At 39.4% G+C, this 26,615-nt stretch overlaps 1 protein-coding gene across 14 annotated transcripts in view; it reads right to left on the bottom strand.

Annotated features, from left to right (window-relative positions):
- tenm4 (teneurin transmembrane protein 4) overlaps positions 1 to 26,615 on the bottom strand; it is a 211,175-nt gene that overhangs the window by 8,083 nt on the left and 176,477 nt on the right. For all 14 annotated transcript variants that reach the window (XM_008426387.2, XM_008426390.2, XM_008426389.2 and 11 more), the window contains 5 exons: positions 23,344 to 24,221; positions 16,767 to 16,939; positions 12,625 to 12,860; positions 5,197 to 5,493; positions 2,116 to 3,730 (listed from right to left, as the gene is read on the bottom strand). In XM_008426387.2, the coding sequence (XP_008424609.1) occupies positions 2,116 to 3,730; positions 5,197 to 5,493; positions 12,625 to 12,860; positions 16,767 to 16,939; positions 23,344 to 24,221 (3,199 nt within the window). The remainder of the gene's footprint in view (positions 1 to 2,115; positions 3,731 to 5,196; positions 5,494 to 12,624; positions 12,861 to 16,766; positions 16,940 to 23,343; positions 24,222 to 26,615) is intronic.

The following is a 26,615-nucleotide window of genomic DNA, read 5'->3' as shown; positions in this document are numbered from 1 at the left end:
ACTAATGACACACAGCTGGATTCCAGAAACAACATCTGAGCACGTCTGCAGCTAATTATGGACTGTAATTTCATGTCACCAGAGACTTCAACAGAAAGATATTTTGAACACTCAGTGGGTTCCTCCAACAGTACTATTTCTCTAATGAGATGCGCGGGGAGGCGAGTGACATTTCCAAGATTTAACTCCATGCAATCACGATAATGCAATCCATCTAAAAGCAGCAGCCAAAACGGTGGTTGTTAGAACGGCTGCAATCCACTTTTCACGTTATTTGCTGAAATACTCACCCTTCCCCCTGAATTTTTTCAGATTATGTCATGTCAAAACCAGAAACTTCAGTGTGCTTTATTAAAAATGTGTATGACTGAAAATCAAAAAGTAGTATTGTTTTTCTTATTTTGACCGCTTTATTCCGTCGTACCCGAATAAAATCGAGTGCAAACAATTCAAAATTCAGCAGTCTACCTGTCCGCATAAAGTGCATTGTGTGTCCTTCACAGGACTTTTTCCTTCAGGTATGGCTTTGCCATATTTTCTTTTACAAAATGGTCCCACTTAAGAACGAGCAGTGGCGCTTTCTTCTGGATGGCGGCCACATTACAACACTGAACGTAAATCTAAGCGGATGTCATTAATTAATCGAATGGAACAAATTTTAATCTAATAAACTATGGATTGACAATAAGTCTATTAATTGTTTGCATCCCTAATTTAGATACAGCCATCTTTTAATTAACTGTGATTACATCATACACAACAGGAGTCTTTTTACTAATTATGCTTTTTTTTTAAATTTATTTGGGGTAAGAGAAAAGTGGGTATACAAACAATCCAAAAACTGAAAACAACTATATATCCTTTTATTCCCATCCCAAATTTGTAATTGTTGGGTTTAAGTGTTGGGTTTATCAAATAAAACTGACAAAAAATAAGGTTTCTGTTCTCAATGTGAAAAATGTAAAAAAATTAAAAAAAATTAAGTAATGATGCTTTTACAAAGCCCTATCGATACGATAATTTTTAAGATCAGGGAGCAACGTGTCGGAGAGAAAAGGCTGTTCAGTTGCAGGTATTTGTATCCTGCTCCTGTTATTGACAGCAGAGTCACTGCCACAGCACATGGGTGGCAACAGATTGCCAATACAACGCTGTGGCGCACAACAAAGCTTTTTTAAACAAGAATTTGTTTGGGAACAATGAAAGGACCACAGTCATTTAGTGAATGGAATTTAAATGTCAGTGCCATCAATCACAGTTGAGGCAGACCCGCTGCAGTACATCTATGGGTCTGTTTAGTATTCAGAGTCCCTTATGGAGGACTGTGAAGCTGAACGGCGCTCTCATTGGAGGGAAGTTAAATGACTTTGTTGGAGCAAAAGAAGTTGAAGGCTGGATCCCAATTAAACAAAAAAGGGGCTTAATTTACCTCTCGACACGGTGCAGAGGAAATGGGAGTGAAAAAAAAAGTACCATATTCCCTATCCATATTATGCAGGTAAAACAAAGAAAATAATTGCAGAATTCCTTTAACTACAGAGAATTTACTAGGTATCGTTAACATAGTTTCCCTTCCAGGCTCTAAGGTTGATGCAACCAGCCCTGGCTATGATTTCTATGAATCCATTGTGCCCTCCTGTTCCCCACTGCGGTGCTTTCACTGTCATTTGTCCTCCCCCTAACACAAAGGAACAGAGAATATTTCTGTGAAGGATCTGAGTGTTCAACAGCAGAGAGGGCCCGTCCATAAAGCACGGCTCCCTTTGAGCATTTTCAAAATGATAGCCGCTGGGCGCTTGCTTGGTGTAGATGCACATAAACACACTGAAGCCCGACATCAGCGAGGGAGCTCTTAAACATCTACTAAATGTGAATTTAATTTTGACTAAAAAAAAATAAAAAAAATCTGATTTCACAAAAATATTGGGTTGTTACTCTTTGTACACATTTATACTTCAGGAAAGCTATTTTTTTTGTTTATGATTTATGAATAACTCACTTGAATGGTAAATGTCTTGTCTCTTCTCATGTTGTAAGTGTATAGAAGATAAATAAAACTGTCTCATCAAATTTGTCAGTTCGGTTTTATGAGTGAACTATGGGAGGACGAATTACCTGTCATGTAGCATTTTGTCTCCTCATTATTGCTGAGTGGGTTGTTATTCTTAAACATGTACAAGTTGAATGGAACGATGCGATTGTTATTGAGATGACTCCAGATCTCTCTGTCCGGTGTTGTCCAGCGGCCAGCGAGGACATCGTAATCCCGTTTGCCCATGTGGACCAGTTTGCTAAGAGGCTCATACAGTCCTCCCTGGTAGCCAATTATAATCTGGAAGCTGGGATTGGTGTCCAAGTAAACCTCTCCGAATGCCGTGTGGAGAATTTGCTTAATCATGAGGCCTGAACCGCTGAACACAGCGAGAGGAGTGCCGATGTTGTCGCACGCCACGTAAAACTCATCGCCGCTGCTCAGCTCCATGGCAAACAGGTGTCCCTGCAGATCGTAGTATAGCGAGGCAATCTCAGAGCTGGAGTGGTTGTACATGTGGGTGACCCGAGTGGGGCTGGACAAGTCGGCATAGAAGAACTGCAGGTGATGACCTGTGCTGCTTCTGCTGGAAACCCGCCTGCCCAGGCCATCGTAGCGATACTTGATGCTCCACCCACTAGCTTTGTTGTACACCTTCGTCAGCAGACCAGCTGAGTTGTACTCAAAGTAGTCGTTCCCTCGTTGCTTCAGGAAGCCGTCCTCATCCATCCGGTACGTCACGTCTCCCAAGCGGGTGATGCGGTCTCTGATGTCGTAGCGTAGCGGGGTGAGGCGCGCGCTGTTTCCAGGGCTGAGGAGGTGCAGGTTGCCGTTCAGGTCGTAGCTGTACCTCCACAAGGGCTTGTCGTTGATGGAGACCACCTGGAGCTGACCGTCAGCATCATACTCATAGGTGTAGCGTGTCGTGTTGGCGTAAGGTCCAACTTTGAGCTCTTTGGCCACCACACGCCCCATGTTGTCATACTGCACCATCATCCAGTACATGAGCGAACGAAAAATCTCATACTGGACCTCCTTCACTCGACCGTAGGCGTCAAAGTGTTTGGTGTGTGTCATCACCGCCGTGGTTATAATTTGATTTATGTCGTAATAAATTACTCCAAATTTGCCAAACTGTTCTGTTTTGCCTGACACATCGTCATAGCGATACAAGTCGATTGGTAGCGGAGTTTCGTTAATGACCGCTTGCATGCTGGTGACTCGGAAACTGTTGTCGTAGACATAGTCGAATCTTGCGTTGACCATGCCTTCCTCGCTGAACCTAAAGATCTGCCTGTCGATGAGCGGGCCGATTTGTCTGTAGCGGATCGTGCAGGTGAAGCCTTCGCTCTGGAGGTTGACGGTCTTCAGCATCCCCGCCATCTCGTCGTAGGAGAAACCAATTCGTGTGGTGTCATAAAGGATCTCCAGCAGCTTGGAGAGCTTGCCGTACTTGTAGATGACCCTGCGACCTGTTCCCAGGTGGGTGGTCTGCAGCAACTGCCCGGCCTCGCTGTAGTCTTGGAGCACCGATGCGTTGCCTTCGGGGGGTCGGTAGGTGTTTCTGTAGTAGCCAATAGAGCGGGACGTCTCCAAGGTGTGCCGAGCTACGTTGGGCATGGTCACGGAAGACAATCGATCGTTTTTGTCAAATTCGAAGATGTACTGCCTCTGACTGTAGAGAAGCAGCACCATGGACTGCAAGGAAAGAGAACAAACAAATTATAAGACAGGAATAAATGGGACATCTTAACCAAGTGGCCCCTGTAGTGTACAAAAACATCTGAAAAGCAGGAATGTTCAAGTCCAGTCCTCGAAAGTCACCGTCCTGCAAATTTTAGATGTATCCTTACTCCAACAGACCGGGATCTGCTCAGAACAGGCCTGGTAACGAGCCATTCATTTAAATCAGGTGTGTTGGAGCAGGGATGCATCTGAAACTTGCAGGATAGTAACTCTTGAGGACTCTTAAGATCCTGTGATAATGGTCGGCTTACCAGACATTGTGATCATTGATAAGCAACATAGGACTGACGTGCTTGATGTGGCTGTCCCAAATAATGGACACATCAAGAAAAAAAAATACGAAGAGAGTTACGAAGGGCTCAGGAGAAGCCTATCATATGAAGGTAACTCTATTGAACAGGATCCTTGGAGGACTTGGGGTAGTGGCCTCCACGCTGGAGAAGTGGCTCCACCAAGTACCTAGAGTAACATCTCACGTCTCAGTTTGGAAGAACATCATCCAAGGAATGACTTGGATACTATGAAGGACCCTCAAGCTCCCAGGTCTCTAGTAGAGTACCCAAAAATGACGTTATCACATCCCTACCCATTTACGATGATGCACATATTTGTGGTGGTCTAGTGAAATCAAATACATTAACATTTGTGTTTGTAACAGGAGAATATGAAAAACTTCAGCAATTTAACAAGGCACTGTACATATGATTGTATTTGCAATCTCAATAAAAGCTTCAACATGTAGCGCTGTGTATTTTCGGATGAAGTTCAACCCATGAATCTTGAGTTTTTATTCCTCTACTATTAAGATTTTTTTTTACATGGTGTCATAAACACGTTTTTTTTCTTATTTTTTCGCCTGTGAGCTTTTGCGATCTGAACAGCATGAAGTAACTGAGTATTTCCCAACTCAGCCAGGCACATTTTAGAAGCAGTAAATGATGCCTTTAAATTATATGCAAGGTTGTCTCACCAGGTTGCTGAAAAACTTCTGATAGGCTGTTAAAAAGGTGACTGGCTGCCGTTTCTTATCATAAATGTCTAAGCTGGAGAACAGCAGCTCTTTTCTCTTCCTCCACAATCATACCTTTAATTAGAGAGCAGGAGGCGACATTTCTTGCTGTTCTTTTCATCTGAGCTATTTCTGGTTGAACTTTGCTGCCAGAGTGTGGTAACAAAGAATCATGTCTACAACGCACCAGACACTTTTAATTATGTTTTGGCTGATATGTGTGCAAGAATCTTTCCGTGTGCTGCAGATACCAGCTTGGAGAATTGCAAGTTCATTTATATATCTTCTCTAATATCTTCTGTCAACTTTCCGAGGCACACACGCTTTTATTCATGCCTTTCTCTACAGTATTTATAACAGCTTTATATTGAAACCATTTATTTTCCATTAAAAGTTTAAAGCTGCTTACCTTTTCGAGGTAAGTGTAGCTCCAATATTTGCCATCCGCAAATATCTGGGACGTGATTCTGCCGTTTACGTCGTATTCCATGCGGACAGACATGGTGCCTCTCTGGATCCCCGCCACATGCCCCCCAGAGGAGTAAGTGACGTTAACTCCGTTGAGACGGCTGCTTGGAGCCCACAGAGTGGGCCGACCAGCGTGATCATAGTGGATCCGTAAAGTGAACTTCCTGTGATCATCATAGACCTTTTCTGTCCTGGTGATCCGATCAAAGTCCAGCGACAGCAGGTTCCGGTTATGAACCTGTTGGATAAAAGACAGGAGATGTTTTGAAATGAATGATGTTTGGACGTTTAAAATCTTGGAAAGAAAGTGGTGCATGTCTTTTCAAAAGGAGAAAGTTTAGCAGAAGCACTTAATCATAAAGGAGTTCTTTTTTTTTGTTCTCACTACAGTTTTTCAATTTAATTTTAACGATGGAGCTGTATCTCAAGCCAGCAGGAGCAAAAAAAAAAAAAAGTATTGAAGAATTTCAAAAATTCTTGGTCTGTGTTAAGACACAGCGAAGTTCTGTTGTGAATTAGACATTAGAGTCACATTGATCATCAAAACTCCTTTTCTTTGCACACTGAAAAATACTTATGAGTCACAGATTCTTTTCATTGTAACTTTGACATTTCTGGAAGCTGCAAAGGAGGAAAAAACATCTTTAAATCCAACTGTGCAAAGAGAGTGGCTTAGGTGATCTGAGAGCTTAGCTGAAAACAATGAGCTCTAGTTTCCCTTTGCTCAAACCAGAAAATAAACACCCTGAAAAGTGCTGACCATAAGATGCAGAATCTTTGCTATGGGTTCAGGACATGCATAGCATTTCAAACACTAATCTATTATGATTTTGGTGATTTTTTTCTTTTTTTCTAAAAATGGTAAGTAACACAAAAACATTGTATTTTAGTATTCGTATTTAGTTAGAAATTTGCCAGCTCTGGAGAGTACCTCCTCCTGAAACCAGCCTAAACCCAAACTGTTAGTTGTGTTAGTTAAGTACTGAAGCTGCTGCTCTCAGACAACATTTCTCCTGAATTTGTTTTTCACCAGACAAATTCCCACATGATTCATGTTATGAACTGAAATTTTAGCTTCCTCTACTTTCATCTTGGCTCATCATCATCTAATGCATTGACGCCTGAGCTCAGGGTTATGAATCTCATCACTCTTGGGGAACCTTTGGTTGGGTTCTTGGCAGCCTTGTGCTTGCCTTCTTTCTTGTACATCTTAAAAATATACATTTCTCAATTTCAGAGATTGTGTAAAAATGGTGGCTTTAATTAAAAGAACGCATGCAATATATACTTGTACAACAAAAATGTGCTGCAGCAGATAGTCATATTGAATCTAACAGGAAACGAGGGGATTATGAAATGATCCCCATTCATGCTTCAAAGCTTATATCCCTACCCTTTAGGGATATAAGTGCATCAAAGAAAATGCTGTTTGTTGATGTAAAGACTTAAAATGTTCGAGGCGTTAGCTTTAATGTATTTAATGAACAGAAGAAAAAAAAATCCATATTTTTCAGTATTTGACCTGATGCTCACCAGTCAGAGCCGATCAAAGCCAAATTGGCCATTACTGCGTAATGAACGATTTTTCCCACATTAACCTTACAGCAGGCTTTTTTTCTGGCTTGATAAAAATGCCTGATATGGATAAGAAATGTCAGTGGCTCAGAAGTTTGCTTCTGGCTAGTTTCCTGAATCATCCTACTGAGCAGGTCACACGGGGGCTTGCTGAGAAACCCTCCCTTTTTTCAATCTCACTCCGAGGAACGCATGCTTAGGTCTCTCATCTGTGAAGGGACAATTACACCAGAGGCAATTAATGCCACTGATACCCAATTGAGAGGATTACTTTAAGTAAAACCAAGAGAGTTAAGAGCAGGAGCAATCCATGGATATTTAGAGCAAGCCAAAGAAATTCAACTCCAAGACTGAGGAAGATGACGGTCATTTAGTCAAGAAATGAGAACAGGGGTCTGTGTTGGCATTTGCTTTATTTTCATTTTTAAGAAGCAATGAGGACTGTTATCTTTCAGACTTATCCAGAGACACATTGCAATGCAAATGCCAACAGCATGTAAGGTAGCATCGCAGCTAGGTATTTCAGCCTTCCAAATCGCTTTTTTTTTTTCAAACTTTTTTTGAATATGCTTGACCAAAAGAATCTGCAAATTGGTGTATTTTCCTCAAATAATTTGGATTCATATTACACAGAAAAATCTGTGAATTTTACCGGGTCAACCACCACAGTAGTCCAGGGGGTTAAAGGGGAATTTATGTACGATGGATGAAATTTAACAAACCAAACTGCAATACGTGATACTGAAGAAGTTGAAGAAACATAACTCTTCCAAGATAATCTACCATGTGCCTTAGGGTTTCTTTTATGGGAAAGAAAAAGGACGTTCCATATCTACTGAGACACTTCAGTCCTTAGTGTCTCAAACTATTTCCAAGGCAACAGAGCTCTGCTTTCTGTTAGAGAAAGTTTATCATGCCGCGTGAGCTGATTTCCAACAGACTCATCTTGTAGAGGTGAGAAAGGAAAGAAAAGCATCTGACAGCAGAGATTCAAAGATCCCACGAGAACAGGAGCCCACTCATGGGGAATAATTTTCAAATTGGATGCCGTCTCTTAAGGGAATATCTCAAAGGAAATAAGTGAGAGGAAGCAAAAAATAAGATGATAGTTGCAGCTCACTACACTCACAAAGGTAGATTTCTAACTGTTCTGTGAATAACATATTACCGGGACATCAAATCTCCAAATCAATAGGAAAGATTTTTGCGTCAAGTGACGGTCTCAATTTGTCATTTTACAAATCTGCCTTTAATCATTTCTGGTGATTTATTTAGTCCTCTGGCTGTTTTCCTCAATAACAACAGTGGTGTTGTTTTCACTGCAGTTAAAAGAAAACATTTTTCTAACTTGTATCTCTTTTGAACAGCAAACTCAACATGATAAGGCACTATGATAATCCTAAGCTGTTACGACACAGATCTCAGCTTTGTCTCTGTATTGTATTCAGTGATGAAGAGGATAAAGAGCGCTGCGATGGTGCAGCGGCAGCCCCGAGGGTTCTCTCATTATTGTAAATTAACAACCTGCCCAAACTAAGAGGAGGGTTTGTTATCGTTGAGGGATACGGTCACTGTGCCTCATGAATGTAAATCAAAAAGGAAGCCTGAGGAGGGGATGGAGAGGCTGAGAGGGATGTGAGACTGAAGAAAAAGGGAGAAAAGCAGCCTTTTCAGAAATGCAAAACCCAGCGAATGTAGTTCCACAGCGTGACAAAGACGGTCAGAGGAACAAACTGGAAGTCAGACAGAAGGAACCTGCTTTATCCTGTCGCCTCTGCTCACAACAACAGATGTCTGTGAAGTCGGAGCTACACAGCTGCATATCTGTTTTATATTCCGACGCCCCCGCCCTGCGACCCTCCAGCCGCGCGCTGCGACACCCTCACCCTGCCGCCCACATAATATCACTTGACATGTCACTCAAGGTCGCTCAATGATTTCAGCTTCGTTCATCCCCTCTGTTCTTGCCATTAGGCCTGCTCCCATTTCCCAACACAACCCTGGGGGGTCGTTGTCTGTAACGTACATTAGACGCTTTCACTTCCAAAGGGGACGACGGGACCATTAAATGAACAGCCAATGACAGACAAAGTGGCACCTCCCCATTAGCAGCGTTGCCTCCCAGAAACGGAGGAGACAGTCTAAACCAAGTTCCTATTGGCTCTTCATGGCCAAGACAAGCAAAGCACTATTATGCTTCACCAACGGGCTCCGGTTTGAAACACACCTGTTGGCTTTCTGTGAACATGATGATTTGGTCTCATATTATTTAACTGAATTTCAATGTAGAATTGATAATTACAAATCAGAGCAAAAAGATGAGTCAGAGTACCCAGCGTCTGTTTAATATCAGAAAAAGGCTAAAAAAAAACCGCTTAGCATGAATGCCAATGTGCTGCTGAGGTCACATAGAGTGAACAGTTTGAGAACAAACAGCCTCATAAGGAGCAAGGAACACAACGTGAATTAAAGTATGGAGGAGAATAAAGCGGGGCCAAATTATAAAACGCTATCATAAGCTTTAAGCATCGAGAAAAGAATAGAAATGGCACCAAAACAAACACGTCAAGACATGACAATCCACCTAAACTGGCAGGCTGAAAAAGGAGAGCACTACTTAGAAAAGCAGTCAAGACCCCGAGGGTAACTGGAGCAGCTGCACCAATCCACAGCTCAGGTGGGAAAAATGTTGAAAACTGATAAGCAGAAAGCCAACGCCAATAGAAACCAAAAGGAAGTCTTATTTGTGTTTTACCACAAGCCATTCTGGCAGACACTTTATTGCATTTTTTTTCTCATCTTCCCTCCAGCTTTCCAAGCGGCCCCTAGTTCTGCCACTGGTTTCATTTCATCTAAACCAGTGATAAACACTGGCTTAGATGAACACTGGTTTAGATGAAAGCATATTCTTTTGATAGAATTGCCCAGTCAAAGACTTGATCTATATCCAATTAAGATTTGGTGGCAAGACTTGGAAAAAGATGGTAGAGACATCCCATAAAATAAATAAATAAATAAAAATCCTGGTTGCATAACGTAGTAAGCCAGATCTTCTTATTCAAAATGTACACCACATTTTATTTCAAAACAATTCCGAAATCAAGACATATAGCAGCTTATGTAAAAGAAATGTGTAATGCATTAAAAGGGCGTGAATAATTGTCAGGATATTCAGACCTTGAGGTAGTTTTATGTGACAAATCTTTGATTATGAGGGATATAACAAAAACACCTTAACTTTAACTGCTGTCCATAGCTCAGTCTTATATCCGTAGATCCAAATGTTAAACTAATAAATCCCCTGATATGCAAGCGTGATTTTATGTCGCCAACCTTTACAGCAAACATCAGTAAAGCAGGTTTTTCAATATAACAATGGCTACACCATACAGGTTGTTCATTCAACCAAGATTATGATGCCCTGAAAACCCCAGGGCATCATATTCTTGCAAATCTAGCAAATCTGAATGAGTTTATGGTGAAATTTAGAAAAATGGAACAAAATATAATAATAATAATAATAATAATAACAAGAACAAGAAAAAGAAAAAGAAGAAGAAAAGGAAGAAGAAGGAGAAAAGGAAGAAGAAGGAGAAAATATACATTAGGTATATGAGTGAGGGACTCATCAAGTCAATTTTCATTACCCTAAATTCACGAATAATCAAAATCGTACCTTTTCACAGTAAGGTGATTTTATTTGTCAGTTGACATCAAAATCAGGATAAATTAGGAAACCTTAACTGTGAATTTCATTCAGAAAGCAGGCAGATTTTAGATGCTATTTCAGATTTATTTTAAAGCTTTTTACTGGGATATAACTAGGAGCAAAAGTACTAGCCTGAGGATTTATTTATTTTTCTTACGGGGGGGCATTTACAGATGAATCAACAAATGAATGAATGAAATTTACATGGTCTCCATGCCAGCAGCACATGGTATCATTTGTGTTTGCTCCCTCAGCCATAATAAGAGCTTCTGTCTCGTATTGCTCATGGATGAAATTTTAATATAAGAGTTTGCAGGAGTGCTTCTAGAGAGTAAATAACAACAGGGGGACTTTGGCATCAACTCATTCTTATGTGGCCAGATTTGTTCAGCAGCTTCAAATGGTCCTTATCCAGCTGGAATGTCACAGGGCACAATTCAGGAAAAAAACCCCAAAAAACATTCATGGCGCTTTTTTCTACTTTGTAGTACAGTACAATGTAGCTCTTCTTGGAGCTGGTTTCCTGCTCCATTTTTTCCTGCAGACAGCGCACCCTGTATATGGAGGATCAGCTACTCATCATATCAGAATGAGATGTAGCACAAACAGATAATCTCCCTTAGTAAGTTTATGACAAAACAACACATTTATTTAACACGTTTAGCTAAACAAACCAAAGTAATACTTATTTTGATGTAATAAAGGAAAAACCTCCGCTGCTGTGCAGTCGTATTGACATATCATACCTATGTTTCACAGTAATTTTAAAAAGATCTCACAGAAAGTTCTGGAGTAACCAGAGTCATATTTGGCCATATGGAGCAAAAATAATAGTGCACTGCTCCTCGCTTACCTGTTTCAGTCCACTGCCAGTCACGCCTACACTTTTCTATTATTTACAAGAAAGAAATTCAGCTGTTCCGACGGTCATGGGGTCTAAGGTAAAAGAGTCCTGTCAATTACAGTGCTCAGAGAATGCTTTTCTTAAAGTGCAGTTAGCATGCTAAAAGGCCAACGTCTGTAAAGCAGCCAACTTCAGCTTTGCTACATAAGCAGAAATCTCAGCTGCTGCAGCTGCTCTATGTAGTCCAAAATGTCACAAAGTGATAATACGCGCACAATGAGCACGTTGGCCTAAAACTGCAATTAAATTCAGTGGGTATTTATTCTGTCTTCCTCCAGTTTTGTATCCATCTGTATAAGTAAAAAGTCAGTTTTTATGCGGACACTGACTTAATATTTATCTTACCAGTTCTGACTGGAGTGGTATTTATTATAATTTATTAGTGAAAGATGATCTACCTAAACTCATTCTAACTGTAATAAACAATATATATTTATATTACAATGGACTGTTGGTCATTAGGGGGCTTAGGTGCAACAGTCGCCTATGAAAAGCTAAAATCCGCAAATACTGAAGACCGCTTCTATAACAAGTTGAAACACCAATTATAACATAATTTGCATTGCTTTTGCATCTCCGCTCTTGTTGGTACAGTCAATCAGCTCCAAGGAAAATTAATGAATTTACTGTTTTGTAAATGCTAACCAAGTCAAGTAGCATGTGTCCTTTTTTAAGCTTATTTTTATGGTTTAATTTTTAAGAATGTTTTTGTACTAGTTTTTTTGTGTGTTTTTTTTTTGTCCTTTTATGTGACTATGGATGTGAAAAATGTTAATCAAAAATGAATGACGTATTTTAGCTTTTTTTTTTTTTAGCATTTTGAATAGGTGGATTTTCCTCAAATAATTTGGGCTCACTGTGAATCTGTGAATCTGCTCTAGCATTAGCTTTGGGTAAATACAGTGTTGGTATACTGATTTAGCATTAGTGGAACTAATGTTTATGATTAGTGCTTTAGGGTTAGTACACCTACATTTATAGCTAGCAGTTCCCACCACTGTTGGTATAATTGTATTTACTGAGCAGGTGCTTATTCTAAAAAGCTTTAGCGTTACTGATTTAAAAGTTAATTCAAGTATGAGCAGAAATATAGAGGTCATCAACAATTTTCAGAGATCGGTAAATGAGCAGTTGACAGTGATTTTAATCATGCATCAGTTTTTGTAAAGCTGCGTTCTCACCCTCAATCTGCGTCCATATACAGTGACTTGACCACGAGCCTGCTCCTTCCTCTGTCTCCACTCCACCAGGTTGAGGCCGTTGTCGATGGCCAGGGTGATGTTCCTTTTGCTGACGGTGGGGTTAACCGTCCCGGCCAGCAGGTGGGGCTCGGTATACAGGGAGACCTCCATACCATTGGCAAGAACAAGCCGCAATGAGCCGTCCAAACCAATAAAGTAGCTGTTCCGAACTTGTTCTGAAGATGTAGAGAAGATATTAGAAGCGTTACAAGGGAAGAAACAGTCTAGCTGATGTAAGAGGAGCATATCTAATATTTCTTTCTGTGAGGCACAAATATAATGACCTAAAATGGCCGCGCAGCAAAAAGGAAAGCCTTTAGCGGCAGTATTTAACCGAGCCACTGTGGTAACGTTGAGTCTGTGACAACAAAGATCAATAGCGTGAGGTTTCAAAGCACCAGTAAAGTAAAATTTTACAGCTGTTGCAGCAGCCTGGAGGATACTGAGAGATGAAAACTATCAAAGCAGCTAGCTTGCCTGTGGCCACAGAGAAGGCAGGGCATGCACATTCGCACAGATTCACAGGGGATAAATCTGAACCTGCCTGTTTCTTTCCCTGGGTGACAGCCGCCTATGTTCCACTTCAAGACCAGTGAGTAATGCTACCTCTGAGCGTCTTATAGACGTCCACCAAGAAAGGCATTGTTTTGCCTTTTCTAAAGATAATAAAAAGACCAGGCTATTTCCAGTTATATTTTCCTGAACCTAATCAAAAAAAATTGCACACTGGCATATTTAGGAGTAGTTGTAAAAATGGTAATGATATTTTTCCTTGCTTTGGGCAGACAATGATCACAGAATAGATGATCCGTAACAATTGTTCACACCCCTCGCCACTGCTACAAAGTAAATGTAACTGTTATTTTTAAGATAAAGAACATTTTTAACTAGTAAACCATGACCCCTCTTATTTTCCCTGTGGTTTAAGAGAAAATAAACAATGGAGTTGTTCATTTACAGTTTATCTTTCAATCAGTTTCACACATTGTTGAAATAATTATGAAAACAGAAACAAAACATGTTAAATTGTCACCGACATGGCGATGCTGCACATAGATAGCAGTGTATTAATTAGAAGCAGAGCTTCTGGTGCTACTATAGTTATAAACAGATGTGTAAGTCAGGATCACTCAACAGAAGCTTTTAGTTTGTTTGATCAACAGTGAAGTGAAGATTTTCATCTTATGTTTCAGATTCTGATCATAATAAACAGGTTAACTAACAGCTAAAAATCACAGCTGTTAATGGTCAATTAGTGCCAGGTCAGGTTAAACAGGATGTTTTATTGCCACAGTGATTTACACAATCTCCACTCAGTTGTATTTTTCATCAATTTTCCTGGAGGGTCTAGTAAGGACCACCTACATTGCGTTTCCTGATTCATTTTTTATGACATAAAATCAATTTTTATTTTTTTCTTTTCTGGGAAATGGATGCTCACTAACACATGTTCTTAAAAATAGAACAGAAAAGAAATACGGCTTTGATTACGGGCGATGATTTAAAAGCAGTCACACACCAGACGTTGTACCGTTTCTAAAGATTTTCTGAGATTTGCACCCGAGTCGTCTGCCTTTGTCTCAGCGTCGTAAAATGAGGGCAAATTTCATTTCCTCTGCAACAAAAGTGTGGACGAATTGCATCTGAAAAGGTCAAAACTTTATATCAAAAACAAAGTCACGCTGATTCCATTTATCCACTTCACTGCTATGTTGTTTTGAGGATGAAATCCCTTGTATTGTTTTAGTTAAAACTGTTAAAAGTCTGGCCTACCAAAGTACAGGTTGAGCCACAGGGTACTCCCACTGCAGCAAGTTCTCAAAGAGGGTCAGTCCGTAAAGACAGCTATTTTTCCCCTAGCTCTTTTCTTGAAACTAGTTTGCCTTGAGGCTTCCTACATGGAGCTGCAGGCCTTCCTGAGTTAAAGCAGGAGTTAGACACCACTGTTACCACAGCTCCAAAACCCATGGAGCGCTTCAAAATTCGGTGAAAATCCATCCATCCATTCATTATCAAACCTACTTATTCTTGCAGGGTCGCGGGGAGGCAGGTGCTTATCTCCAGCAGTCGATGGTTAGACATACTGCCGGTCTATTGCAGGGTGTTCATTGCTTCTACAGTCAAAACTGCTGTAATTTAAGCATGAATATGTAATTTACTACAATCAGGCAATCTTTACAAGTAAGTAACCTGCTCAGTAAGGAGAAAAACTGAGGCCATCCCTGGGGCAAAGTCTCAACAGCACCAACTTCACTAAAGACACAACTTTTAGAGTTTCACTTCAAAGAGAATCTAGTGATGGCATGACCAAACAGACTCGATGAGGTGCTTCATTTATGAGGAAGAGGAACACGTCTCCTGTCAGAACATCTTTTCACCCTTTACTTTTTTAAGCATAGTAGCACTTAAGTTTCTAACAATTTTCCATGTTCGAACCAAAAAACTTCAATGTATTCTATTGAGATGTGTTTAAACACAGATCTGGAAAGTGTAGCCAGAATTTACATTTAGTTACTTTTAACCTCAAACCACCAGATTTCCTCAATTAAAAAGTAAAAGTCCCCTAATTACTGGAGTCCATCTTCGTTTGCTTTAATCTCAATACAAATTCAGCTGTGCTGTTTAGTTTGTTGGAGAACATTAGTGAACAAACAGCAATATGAAGACAGAGAAGCACAACAGACACGTGGGGAAGACAGGTGTGGAGAAATTTAAAGCAAGGTTAGGTTATAAAACAATATCCTAATGAATCCCTAAGCACTGTAAAATCCATCATCCAAGTAATTAAAAAGTAAGACCCTGCAGGAAATCTGCTAAGACATGACCTTTAACCAAAACTGAAAATGAAATTTAATGGACAACCAGCAACAGGACTTGGAAATTGATGCTCACAGCTGCTCTTTGTCCAGCTTACTGAGCTGGAGACATTTTTCGGAGAGGAATTGGCTAAAACCTTCAATTTCTCGATGTGCAAAGCGGATGCAGAAGATCCCTCGAGGCTGTATTTGTAGCTAAAAATGCTTCTGCAAAGTATTTACTAAATCAATTCAAAACGCACACTTTGCTTTCCAATTTTATATTTATATAACTACATGTATACAATTAGTAGTGGGACTTGAAATTTTCATCAAATTCATTTCAAGGTTTGTAATTATTTTTTTGTATTTTAAAGTGACATATAAACATAACATTTTTAATTAAAAAACTCTTTAAAATCATTGAATAAACAGATGTGTGTTTATAAGTTATTTAGGTCATTCAACCATCACACTAGGGCAAAATAATATTATACCCATTCAGCTTTTTTTCTATGAAAAACTACATTAGAAATGTGGACTGTGGACGCTAACATTAGCGTGGCCGACGTCGTTGCTTGCTGCAACATGTTCTGCATTGAAGTGGCATTTTAAGCTTGAATAGCTTCAAGCTGTTGGCAAAACTTGCACATAAAATACTTTTTTCCAGCGTCCCAACAGATTGCTTTTGAACTAAAAATGATCCCCCAGAAGGTAAGGAAAGGCAGCTTTGTTGTCCATTGCTGTTGGTTGTGCGTCATATTTAAGGGCGTACCAGAACCGCAAAAATACAAAAGTTTCAGTTGGAAACTTTGTATGTGAAAAAAAAAAAAAAAGATTAATGTTGTTTACTTTTTTATCACATTAAAATATATCTAATCTAATTCTCAAGTATTCCTAGTTCATATGCTGGTCTATTTGGAGATCCCAAAAAATCCATTTGAGATTCAGGGTGTAACATGACGTGAAAAGGTTTGTGTGTGAATACTTTGTGAAATTACTGTGCTGTGTGAACACTATAGGATATTACTCATGCCACTAAGAAATGGCTACACACCCTCACAGACTCCACTGATGTCCCTCAACCAATAAAGTGTGATGTCAAACCGGAGGGATAAAGTTGAAAGGTTTAGTCAGGCAGTGCAGTAATGAAAAGAGTGTATGTGCAATCACATTTTATCCTTTCAGATGACAGTTTAATGTAAATGCTTGGTTTGACACAATGCGTCTGTGTCAACGAATTTGGGTCTCAGACAAAAAATTGACTCCCATCACCGAGGCACTCACCTTGCAAAAGTGTGTAGAAGTTGCCAGAGGCAGACAGGTTGGTGGTGACTGTGATATCCTCTCTGTTGGAGCCCTCTGTCTGGATGCGGACCGAACTGTCGGCTTCTGTGCGGTAGCTGCTTACTCTGCCGGTGGGGTAAGTGATGTTGGTTAGTCGTCCGTAACCGTCATACCTACAATAGAGAATGTTTGAAATAAGGATCAGCTGTAGGGAACAGAACCAATTTAAAAGAAAAATGACATCTACTTCAGCAATTATGACTTCTTCTCTGTTAAGAAAATATTTCAGTGCTAACTTTTTTCCCTCCTGGTCCCACAAACTGCAAAATGCGATTGTAAAACGACAGCAAATCAACCAGTGCAGAAAAAAGATAATAAATTCAATAGGCACCTTTAATTGTCGTGGCACAAGCTTTAAAAGTAAAATCATCGGAGGAGTAATTATGCAACCAGAGTTTTGAAGCTTTTACCTTTTTCAACATTACATGAAAAAAACAAATACAATTACTTTATAATGTGTAACTTCTAATGATGGAAACCTGTAATCAAGCATTGCATAAATAAATCTCTGTACCTTTTATTGCAAGATTTTTCTGCCGATTTCAAATGGCCTACACCAGTGGTTCTTAACCTGGGTTCGATCGAACCCCAGAGGTTCGATGAGTCGGTCTCAGGGGTTCGGCGGAGCCTCTGCCGCGGAAGTAAAGACACACTTGTGTAAAGTCGTGATGAAGCCCCGCTTTGCCATCACTTGCTGCAGAGGATCACGTTACATTGCTTAATCAATCAGAGCTGCGGAGGAGCTGATTGAAGGAGCTCCACTCTCAGCATGGATTTTAACTTGTGTCTTTATTTACTTCAGCAAAACTCACAGTTTTTACCAAATTCTGTAGCTTTCGGTGTACTTCTAAATCTGCTCCTTAGTCGCATCTTTTCGGGGTTGCTACTGCCTCTAGTGGCGTGGGGGGAGGTGGGGGGTAACACAACTAATATAATTACTAAATCAGAATACCGCAAAGTCTTTATTATTATTAATTTTTCATTCTCTTAAGAATGTAGAGCTAATTAAATGATCTAAAAAAAGACCGTAAAGTGGTTCCAGTTTCTCTTGATGGCCAACCTGTGGAAACTGTGGCAAATTTTAAATACCTTGGGTCATTCCTGGACAGTCAGCTCAACTTTGCTGGAAACACTGACTATATTTTGACACATTATAAAGTAACTGTTCTCAGAAACTCTACCTTTTTCAAGAAGACTTAGTGATCATGGGGTGACCCAACTAGACTCTAGTTGGGTCACCCCTCTGTCTTGAATTTGGGGGGAAAAAATCATTTTATTCATCACTACAGAAGGGTTCAGTGAAGGCGCATATGAAACTGGTGGGTTCGGTACCTCAAAAAAGGTTAAGAACCACTGGCCTACACATTTTTTTAGTCTCAATAAATGCTCAATTAAACTAAAACAAAGTAGTGTTTTCAAAGAATTATGTTGGTCTGTCATAATAACATAATGAAGCTGTTGTTTGATCTTTCTGTTTATATAAGGCCATCTGCACTTGCATTGGAGTCTCATATGAGGCAGCAAGAGATGATGTTTATGTAAGACAGGGTTCACTGACAAATGCTATGTCAGAATTTGGAGTGTGAATCTGTATTTTTATCTGTTTAAAAATACCTATAATTAGCAAAAGTGTTTTAGTTAACATAAAAAATTATTTTCTGAAGTCACACATGTATGGCAATTTTTCATCTACCTTTAATTCAGTGGCTGTTGGATAATATGGCAGAACTCCAAAATTGCCCCAAGTGTCTGCTTTTGTTAGTTGTGTTTGAAATGCTACAGGAGAAAAGGGTAAACTTCTTCTAAAGAGAAAGGTTTCACAGCAAAGATGAGAACGCACACACCTTCTTGCATTTGGAAAACATCTTATTAGCTTAAAAGATTAGCAACATCACCTAATCTCATTATGTAGCCTATGAAAAAGGAGCACTGAAGTGCAAATCCTCTGAGAGATGCCTTCTCTCTCCAGCCTACAAATCAGCTCATCACATACAAGAACATGAGTGGCCAGATTGTTTCATTCTGCTCAGAGAGCACGTCAGCATCGAACAATTTGAAATCTTTCAGATTGCCTGTTCGAGGAGTGAGTGAGCAGTACATTACTTAGAATGAAGACTTTTATCTGTGCACTGAATACATATTAGAACGCCCTCCTCTATGTTGCTGCCTGCTACAATAAAACCTCTAATAAATGAGACGGCGGGTGCTGGTTTACAGATATTTCCTCAGTGCTCCCATCTCAAATGTCTAATATGGAAAGGAAGAGTGGGAGAAGGATCATCTCAGAGAGATAAATGTTATCTGATCCAAGCTGGTGCAAGCCACTGAGATTCATGCACATTTCTTCCACTTCAGGAAATAGAAAATAGCATCGTAATTAGCATCTAAGCATATGATCCTCCCTGTCTTCATCTTGTAAACAAACTTAAGCTTTGAAAGCATACATTACTCATGATCTAAATTGTACAGTCTAGCCGCTTAATTTATTCAGCTAGTTTTGCCTTTCCCACAAAAGTCCAGTAGACAAATCTTATTCGCATTAGGTGGCTTGATCACTGACCCACACTCTCTCTGTCTCAATTATAAGCCGTGAGCTAGCTAGCTGAGCTGCTAATGGCTGCTGCCTGCCTCGGCTCAGCTGCCCATTAGTTTGCTTTCTTTGAACAAGAGGGGCACACAGGGGCAGGGTGCTCAAAAGAAGCAGAGAACTGTTTCCCCATGGTTGGCCATGAGTCTATTCGGATCGCATCAGCTCTGTGTGACATGTTAGCTCCATGACCTTTCACGCTAGGGCCCAACAATGGGCCGAACACTTCATGTCAGCATCACCTGCAGCACAGTAAATGTCAATTTTACGCGGGATTCTCTTATTTTGCTTTTTTGCTTGCTGCCTTGAATTTGAGGGGATATAAAAAAATTGAAAAGCTTATTGTTGCAATACATGAGCTAAAGCTAAAGACTTTAGAGTGCATGTGGCAAACTCGAGACCTGTGGGCTAATTCTGGCTCTCCATAACTATTTTTGTGGAAGCAGAACTTCAGCATATCACTTATGTGCTTAAAAGTTTTATCAGTCAAATCAAATCAGTTTTTATTTGTGTAGCACCAAATTGCGTCAGTGTGAAAAAATTAAGAACTGCTTCTGCAGAGAAAACTATAACATTTTAATAGTTTGTTAACATGTGGTTTTATCAATACATTTTGCCACAACCAGCCTTTTGAAGACATTTATAATCTTGATGTGGCCCAAAATGAAAATGAGTTCGACCGACACCGCTGCTTTAGAGAACTAGTGCAGCTTTTTTCAATACATCTCTCTATTTCTACTGGCTGTTGAAATTCTAGCACTGCATCCAAGCTGAGCGGATTGTAGCGAACAGTTTCAATTAATATTTATAGATATGCATCAGACCTGCTGTGTTTAATTTAGTGCGTGATATGCAAAATTTTAAACACTATTAATGCTTGTTTTATTTATATCCCTGCTCAAATTCCACAGAGCAGGGGTGTATCAAGGAATTTTTTAAAGAGGACTAAATGGGGGCCAATTGACGATCTTTGTGGTGTCACCAAAAATCAAAACCTAGTTATAAACTTTATAGTGATTAAAATATTGATATAAACATAAATACATAAATCACTTAAATAATTGTAACTAATTCATTTTCTTTCCTAAGAAATTTAAAATATCCACAAAAAATTTATATCTTATAGTAGAAAGTGTTTTGCTTCTTGCAAAAATCTTTTTTTTTTTTTTTCAAATGACTGAACAGATTATTGCAGAAATACTTACAATAAAATTATGTGTGACCTCAAACCAGTTTGATTAGCAATAAATACTTAGATTACAGTTCAAACTGTAGGAAGATACTTTAAAGCTTTACTCAAAAGAGACACTAAACTCAGTCGCACAGTAGCCCTCCAATTTCCCACAGTTGGTCTCAAAGTTCTCTTCTCCTCACAATCATCAGCAGCAGCAGCAGCAGCCATAATTTGTTGTACGATGTTTAGAGTGTAAAATATGCAACTGTCAAAGGTCACTACAATATCCACTTCTAAACAGATACAAATCTGCAACACATGAGTTTTAAACACTATGCGTTTTAAAAACGTCCTTTCTGAGATGCTCTCAGGTTTATAGACATAGTCAAAGGTTTTTGGGAACATTGATTATAGTAATAAAATTATCTAAGGGTCAGAAGTATGTTTGTGAATACCATAAATGTCAATGGGAGTGAGGTTGCCAAGGGTTACAATGAAAAGAAAATCCAGCAGACATCTTTTGTTCCCTAGTCGATTCTGAGTCTTATATCTGCACCTAATGAGAATATCCTTTGATGTACACACCATGGGATATAATCACATAATTATTAATACCAGCAAATGTTTAGCAGGGCACTTTGTTGGATGGAGATAAATGGCGGTTTTGATGGCAGCGAATTCTGCTTCAGACCCTCAGGTGGTGTTCTGACCTTCAACGTTAATTATTCAAGGAAAAACAAATGCTCTTTATTTGGTCTAAATGAAACATGGATGAACTGATTTGCCTGCAGGTAAAAACAAAGTTATTGCTTGACTTGAAAGAGAAGAAGCAGGAAATTGAGTAATTGAATCTCTCCTTTGTTTGGAGCAGGCTATAATATGCAAATTTCATAGGAAAAACAACCCCCCAAAAATACAATGGTAGACATATTTTTAGGAACAAAAGTTACTGTAAATATGTTAATCCAGATTTGTTTATTTCAAGGCAATTTTCTGCTTTGCATATAGTTGTATGGCTGTCATGGTAAAAGGAACAGATTAAAAACAAACACAAGTTAACGTGAAAAAATAGTTGAAGATCTCATTAATTTGACATTTTTCTCTTTAAAAACATCATCACTGATGCTGTATATTAGTAAACAGATTATGACTTTTTTTTCTCAACATATAACATCAAACTGGAATATTCTAAAGTGCTACACTTATTCTCCATGTCTGTTTATTCACACCAACAAGAGATTCTGACCCTGAAAACAAACTGTTCTTATTCCATCTTTAAAAACTCCTTTGTGCAACTTCTGCTCTATGATCTTCCTGTTTCTTTACACATAAGCAAAGGTTGCGACTTGGATCTAATAATAACCGCAGCTGTTTTGCAGAACGTCAAAAAATATATACTTAAAATTCCAAACACCTAGTTGTGTGTTTTGTGGCCAGAGGCAATTTTCTCTACCTCCAGAAATGCAAATATTTGGGTGCATTACTGCCTTCCACTTTCATTCGAAGCATCTCAGGTGACAGCCGAATCAAACACAGGTGATAAATGTGTGTGCATATTAAATGGAGCATCTGATTACATGTCAAAGTTACATTCAACTGGTGAGGCGTGACAGATGTCTGAATGGCAAATCTGCTTAATCACATGTTTTGGGATGACATCCTGTTAGCACAGTTCCCACCTTTTGGTACAGCATGTTAGGATAAGGGACAGGCTGCTCAGCACAAATCACGAGAACATGAAATCCTGCGCTCATATGCCGAAGAGTGTGGGAGGGTTTTCAATTGTTCCCACTCAATGTGTGGTTCACCTCAGCCAATTACTACCTCTGGCTATTATATTATGACTACATTAATCAGCCTTCACATCCCTACGGGTTAAAATTTTCTACTGAGCAGATGCATCTCTATCCATCCTGTATCCAACAATGAAGGGTCTGCAGTCTGTCACTGCAAGGACGGGTGCAGATGAGTAACATATCACCCGGTAATCCTATTTGGTATGATAACGGCAAATAGGATTACACTCATACTTCCACAGGTCTTGCATTTTCACGGACTTGACATCCAGCCATAAGAGGGGAGTTCATGTGCCAAAAAACACTAAATTCACTCTTCTACGAAAACGTCTTAACATAGGATGACAACACAGAATCAAAAGCAGAGATGGAGGCATGAGTCTGTTAGACTCGAACTGAAATCTCATAAAAGATCTTTACCTCATCTAATTAGGGGTGAAAGTAAGGCAGTAAGTGCAAATCATTCGAGTAAAATGACTTACTTATTTTGTGAGAATCCCTGATTAAAAATTCCCAAGCCTGTTTGGCTTCTGATCCAAAGAATAACACTGGAAGACACTCATAACCCTACATAGCACTGATTCCAGACTACTCATATGCAATAGTTTTTAAATCGTTTGCAGTCTGAATGGTCATGCTGCATTTTATCTTCATCGCTGACAAAATTCTGCACCAGAGGAAGCTAGACATGGTAAATCTGGACATAAACAATGGCTGAAAATTATAATTACAAAATTATGAAAGAAGTCTGTGTCACAACCCCACAACAATCCTGATTCTGAATAAACTTCTCTACAGAAGGTGCAATTAATGCAACACAAAAGGTCGTTGATAACTAGTTGTCCTTTATTTTTACTAGCTTCCTTTGTTTGTCTTATGATCTTGTAACAATATTGTAAGCTCTCATTACTGAATGAGAGCTTACAATCAATTCACAGACGATAGGTAATGTTTACTTACTCAAAGAAAGTTGTCCATCCATTTTCATTTGTCTTAGAAGAAAGAAGTCCTGAGCTCCCATGGTAAGTCATTACAGCTAGTTCTTGACCCTGTGCAGCAACAGTTTTGAGGGCGTTGTTAGTACCAATGGTGAACCAAAAGGTCTGCCCATCAGGGACCATTAGCCACAGAGGCATTCCTGTAGTGTCTCGTCGGATGGTCACTGTGTTCTTGTTCTTATCTGTGATACCACTTATATCTCCCTTTCCTGTGTAGGTCAGATTGTAGAGATGGTCTCCTGTTGTCAGACTTTGTGTGAAAATGTGGCTGCCGTTGGAATCAAACAGATAGAGCTCATCATTAATTGGAGAGGATACCTCGTACATACTGAGAGGATTCAGAAAGGGTTTGTTTTTCCGCACGTAACGAATACGAATGTTTCCAAGATCTGCAATATAAAGCTCTCCATCTGGACACACAGCAAGGGAAGAGGGCGCATTCAGCTTGGCGTCCTTGGCATAGCCTCCATCTCCAGAGTAACAATCGCAGTTGACGTCATTTTTGCAGTCGCAGCCACTTGGTGCCCCTGCCACCAGAGAGATCTCTCCATTGGTGGACACCTGTCGCACTCTGTTGATTTTCTTTTCATCAGACTCGGCGATGTACAAAACACCATTGTGTGACACAGTCAAGGCATTTGCTGACTCCAGAGTTGCATGGATGGCCACTTTGCTCATGAGAAAGTGATCAATGCCAGGTACTTGGCAGTGCATGGGGCGGCCTGCTACAATGCGGACTTGATGGTTCTCTGAGACTTGTAGAACAACATTGTTGTCCAGAACGTACAGAGAGTTGTCCATGGGGCTCACGGCCAGGTCTGTCGGCCACTCAAGGCGTACCTAGAACGACAAAAATATATTTAAAAAAATCAGCTTCAAGTTACAAAAAAGATAATGGAAGACATATGAATATTAGGTCTCCATGATGTTGGGCATACTTCTAATAATGTGTTAATATTGGAGCTAATAATTTGCTTAGCGCTTTAGTGTAAACTCTTGAGGAGATTTAGCATACTTAGCTTCACCTAAGTTAACTCTTCTGGATAAATTCTAAAGTGTTGTCTTTTGTAAACTAAACTGAATAAAGTTTGACATTGAGGTTTTGGTAATCAAAACCTCAATAAAGGTTTTGATGACCTTTATTGAGGCTAAGATTTCTTCAAGTAGTTACAAATTTATATTAATCAGCGTCAGCTAATGCAATTAGTTACAACACAATGGTTTAGATCAGAGCATAATCCTTTGTTACTCAAAGTGTGAAAAGAAAAATACATGCCACAATTTTTAGATCAGATTTTCAGTTTGCTTTATGATGATCCGTCACAGAAAATTCCCAGTAAAAAACCCCACATTAAAATAGCTGTGATGTGACAAAATATGAGAAGTTCAAGGGTTTTGAATGATTTTGCCCCATATTATTATTATTGCTGTAATACAACAGCACAAGTCCTTGAAAAGAGACAAAAACACCTTCAACAAACAAAAGCCTGCACTGCCTTTGGCTTTTTGAATTATTAGTTATTGTTCTACTGACAATGTGTCAGGCTTTTAACAAATTGAAATGATTGGATTAATCCCATTTACTGGCCTCCTTCTCCCTTATTGTCCCACTGGGATCTCTAAGAAACATAATCTAGAGTGTCATATTTCACCGGGAGCCTGGGAGCTCACAGGAAGGCTGCTGATTAAATCATGGACCAAAATACAAAAAGTGCTACTGAAAATGCTATTTGCCCATAAAGCGGGAATTCAACAACTCTATGCACAGGCACAGGAGTAACAAATCCCCCAGCTTTCTGCCCTTTGCATAACAAAATAAACAAGTCTTAGACTTACATATAAGCCCTTTAGTTTACTTTTGAGAAGTGAATGCAATGCTGCCAGAATAATTAATTTGAATCTGACAGGACATTGAGTCCAAGTGGAAAGAGAAACAACTTCAAGCGTCACATGCAGTTCATATCCTATAAACCTTCAGTCATTTTCCACAGGAATCGAGGAGGATTATATAATAGGATAGATGACATACAACAAACGGGCAACTGACAGAAGATACAAGTCAGTTTTCAGTGAGCAAAAAACTGCGTTTACTTGGGTAATGAAAGGGGGGGGGGAGACTTTAAATTTCTTAAAACCTATTTCTTGTCAACACTGCGGGTTAAATATTTCATGAGCCTGAGTGTGGAGCGGCTCCGGGGACCTGCCTGTAAGGAGGTTTTCACGCCACTCTGACTGATGAGGGGATATTTCCTGAGCTGTCGTCCCACATGCTGTAACCCGATCACAGCCTGCACTTTATACAGTGGGGCTGCTGTCAGCAATGCCTGCCTGATAGGCCTTTTGCCAACCCCACCCCAAAGGAAAAAACTCCCAAAAGAGTGCTCATGAGGTGGGGGAGCAAATCCCAGATTAGTACCAACACCCAAGTTTTTTTGGGGGGTATTTGAAGGCTATAAGGATTTTCTACCTTCTTTCAGCCATTTCTTTTCTATAAGGCTTGGCAGGTTATGAAAGAAATAATAAGATGTCATTTTTACTAAATTCTCAATTTAAATTGAATGCCAAAGTTTGAGACTTGATAAATCTTTTTAAAGCTGCTAACATCCAGAACAGGCTACCAAAATTAACTTTAGGGCTTTAAAATCTGTAAAAAAATATGACATTAAGACTTAGAAGACTTTTCTCTTGTTGTTTAGAGCATAGAGGTGTGCAGTGCTGCTACACCTTTTCTTATACTTCCAAGGCAAATATAGCTAAATGCATGCACAAGGTAATCCACAGTGCTTCAAAGGAAAAGCTGAAAAAAATAAAGAATAAGAATAAATGCATCATACAATGAATGAAGGTGAATGAAGGTGTTATTCTGAGATTTTGATAAAAAACTTCTGAAAAATTGCAAACAGTGAGGAGAACCAGACTTTCTAAGCAAACTAACCAGACTTTCATTAAAGCGGACTAAACAGGACTGAAGGGGCAACACAGCTACAAACAATTTTTAAAAACCAGGTGAGCAACAAATCAAGACAGCAGCTTGTGAATTCTAGGTTATGAACCGTTTCTATCAAAGATACATAATTGAGTTTGTAAAACTTATTTAGATGCTGCAGTGATTCAGGAGACACAAGAGACATCATCAGGTTATTGGAGCACACATTTGTCTTATTCTCTGAATTTTGTCTTAAAAATATCAGCAAAAAATTGTTGGACTTGTATAAAAGTTCAGGAGAGAAATGT

The sequence above is a fragment of the Poecilia reticulata genome, linkage group LG13 (assembly GCF_000633615.1).
Source record: "Poecilia reticulata strain Guanapo linkage group LG13, Guppy_female_1.0+MT, whole genome shotgun sequence".
NCBI lineage: Eukaryota > Metazoa > Chordata > Actinopteri > Cyprinodontiformes > Poeciliidae > Poecilia > Poecilia reticulata.
Note: the sequence above shows the minus strand (reverse complement) of the source record. Positions and strands in the feature narration are given on the sequence as shown.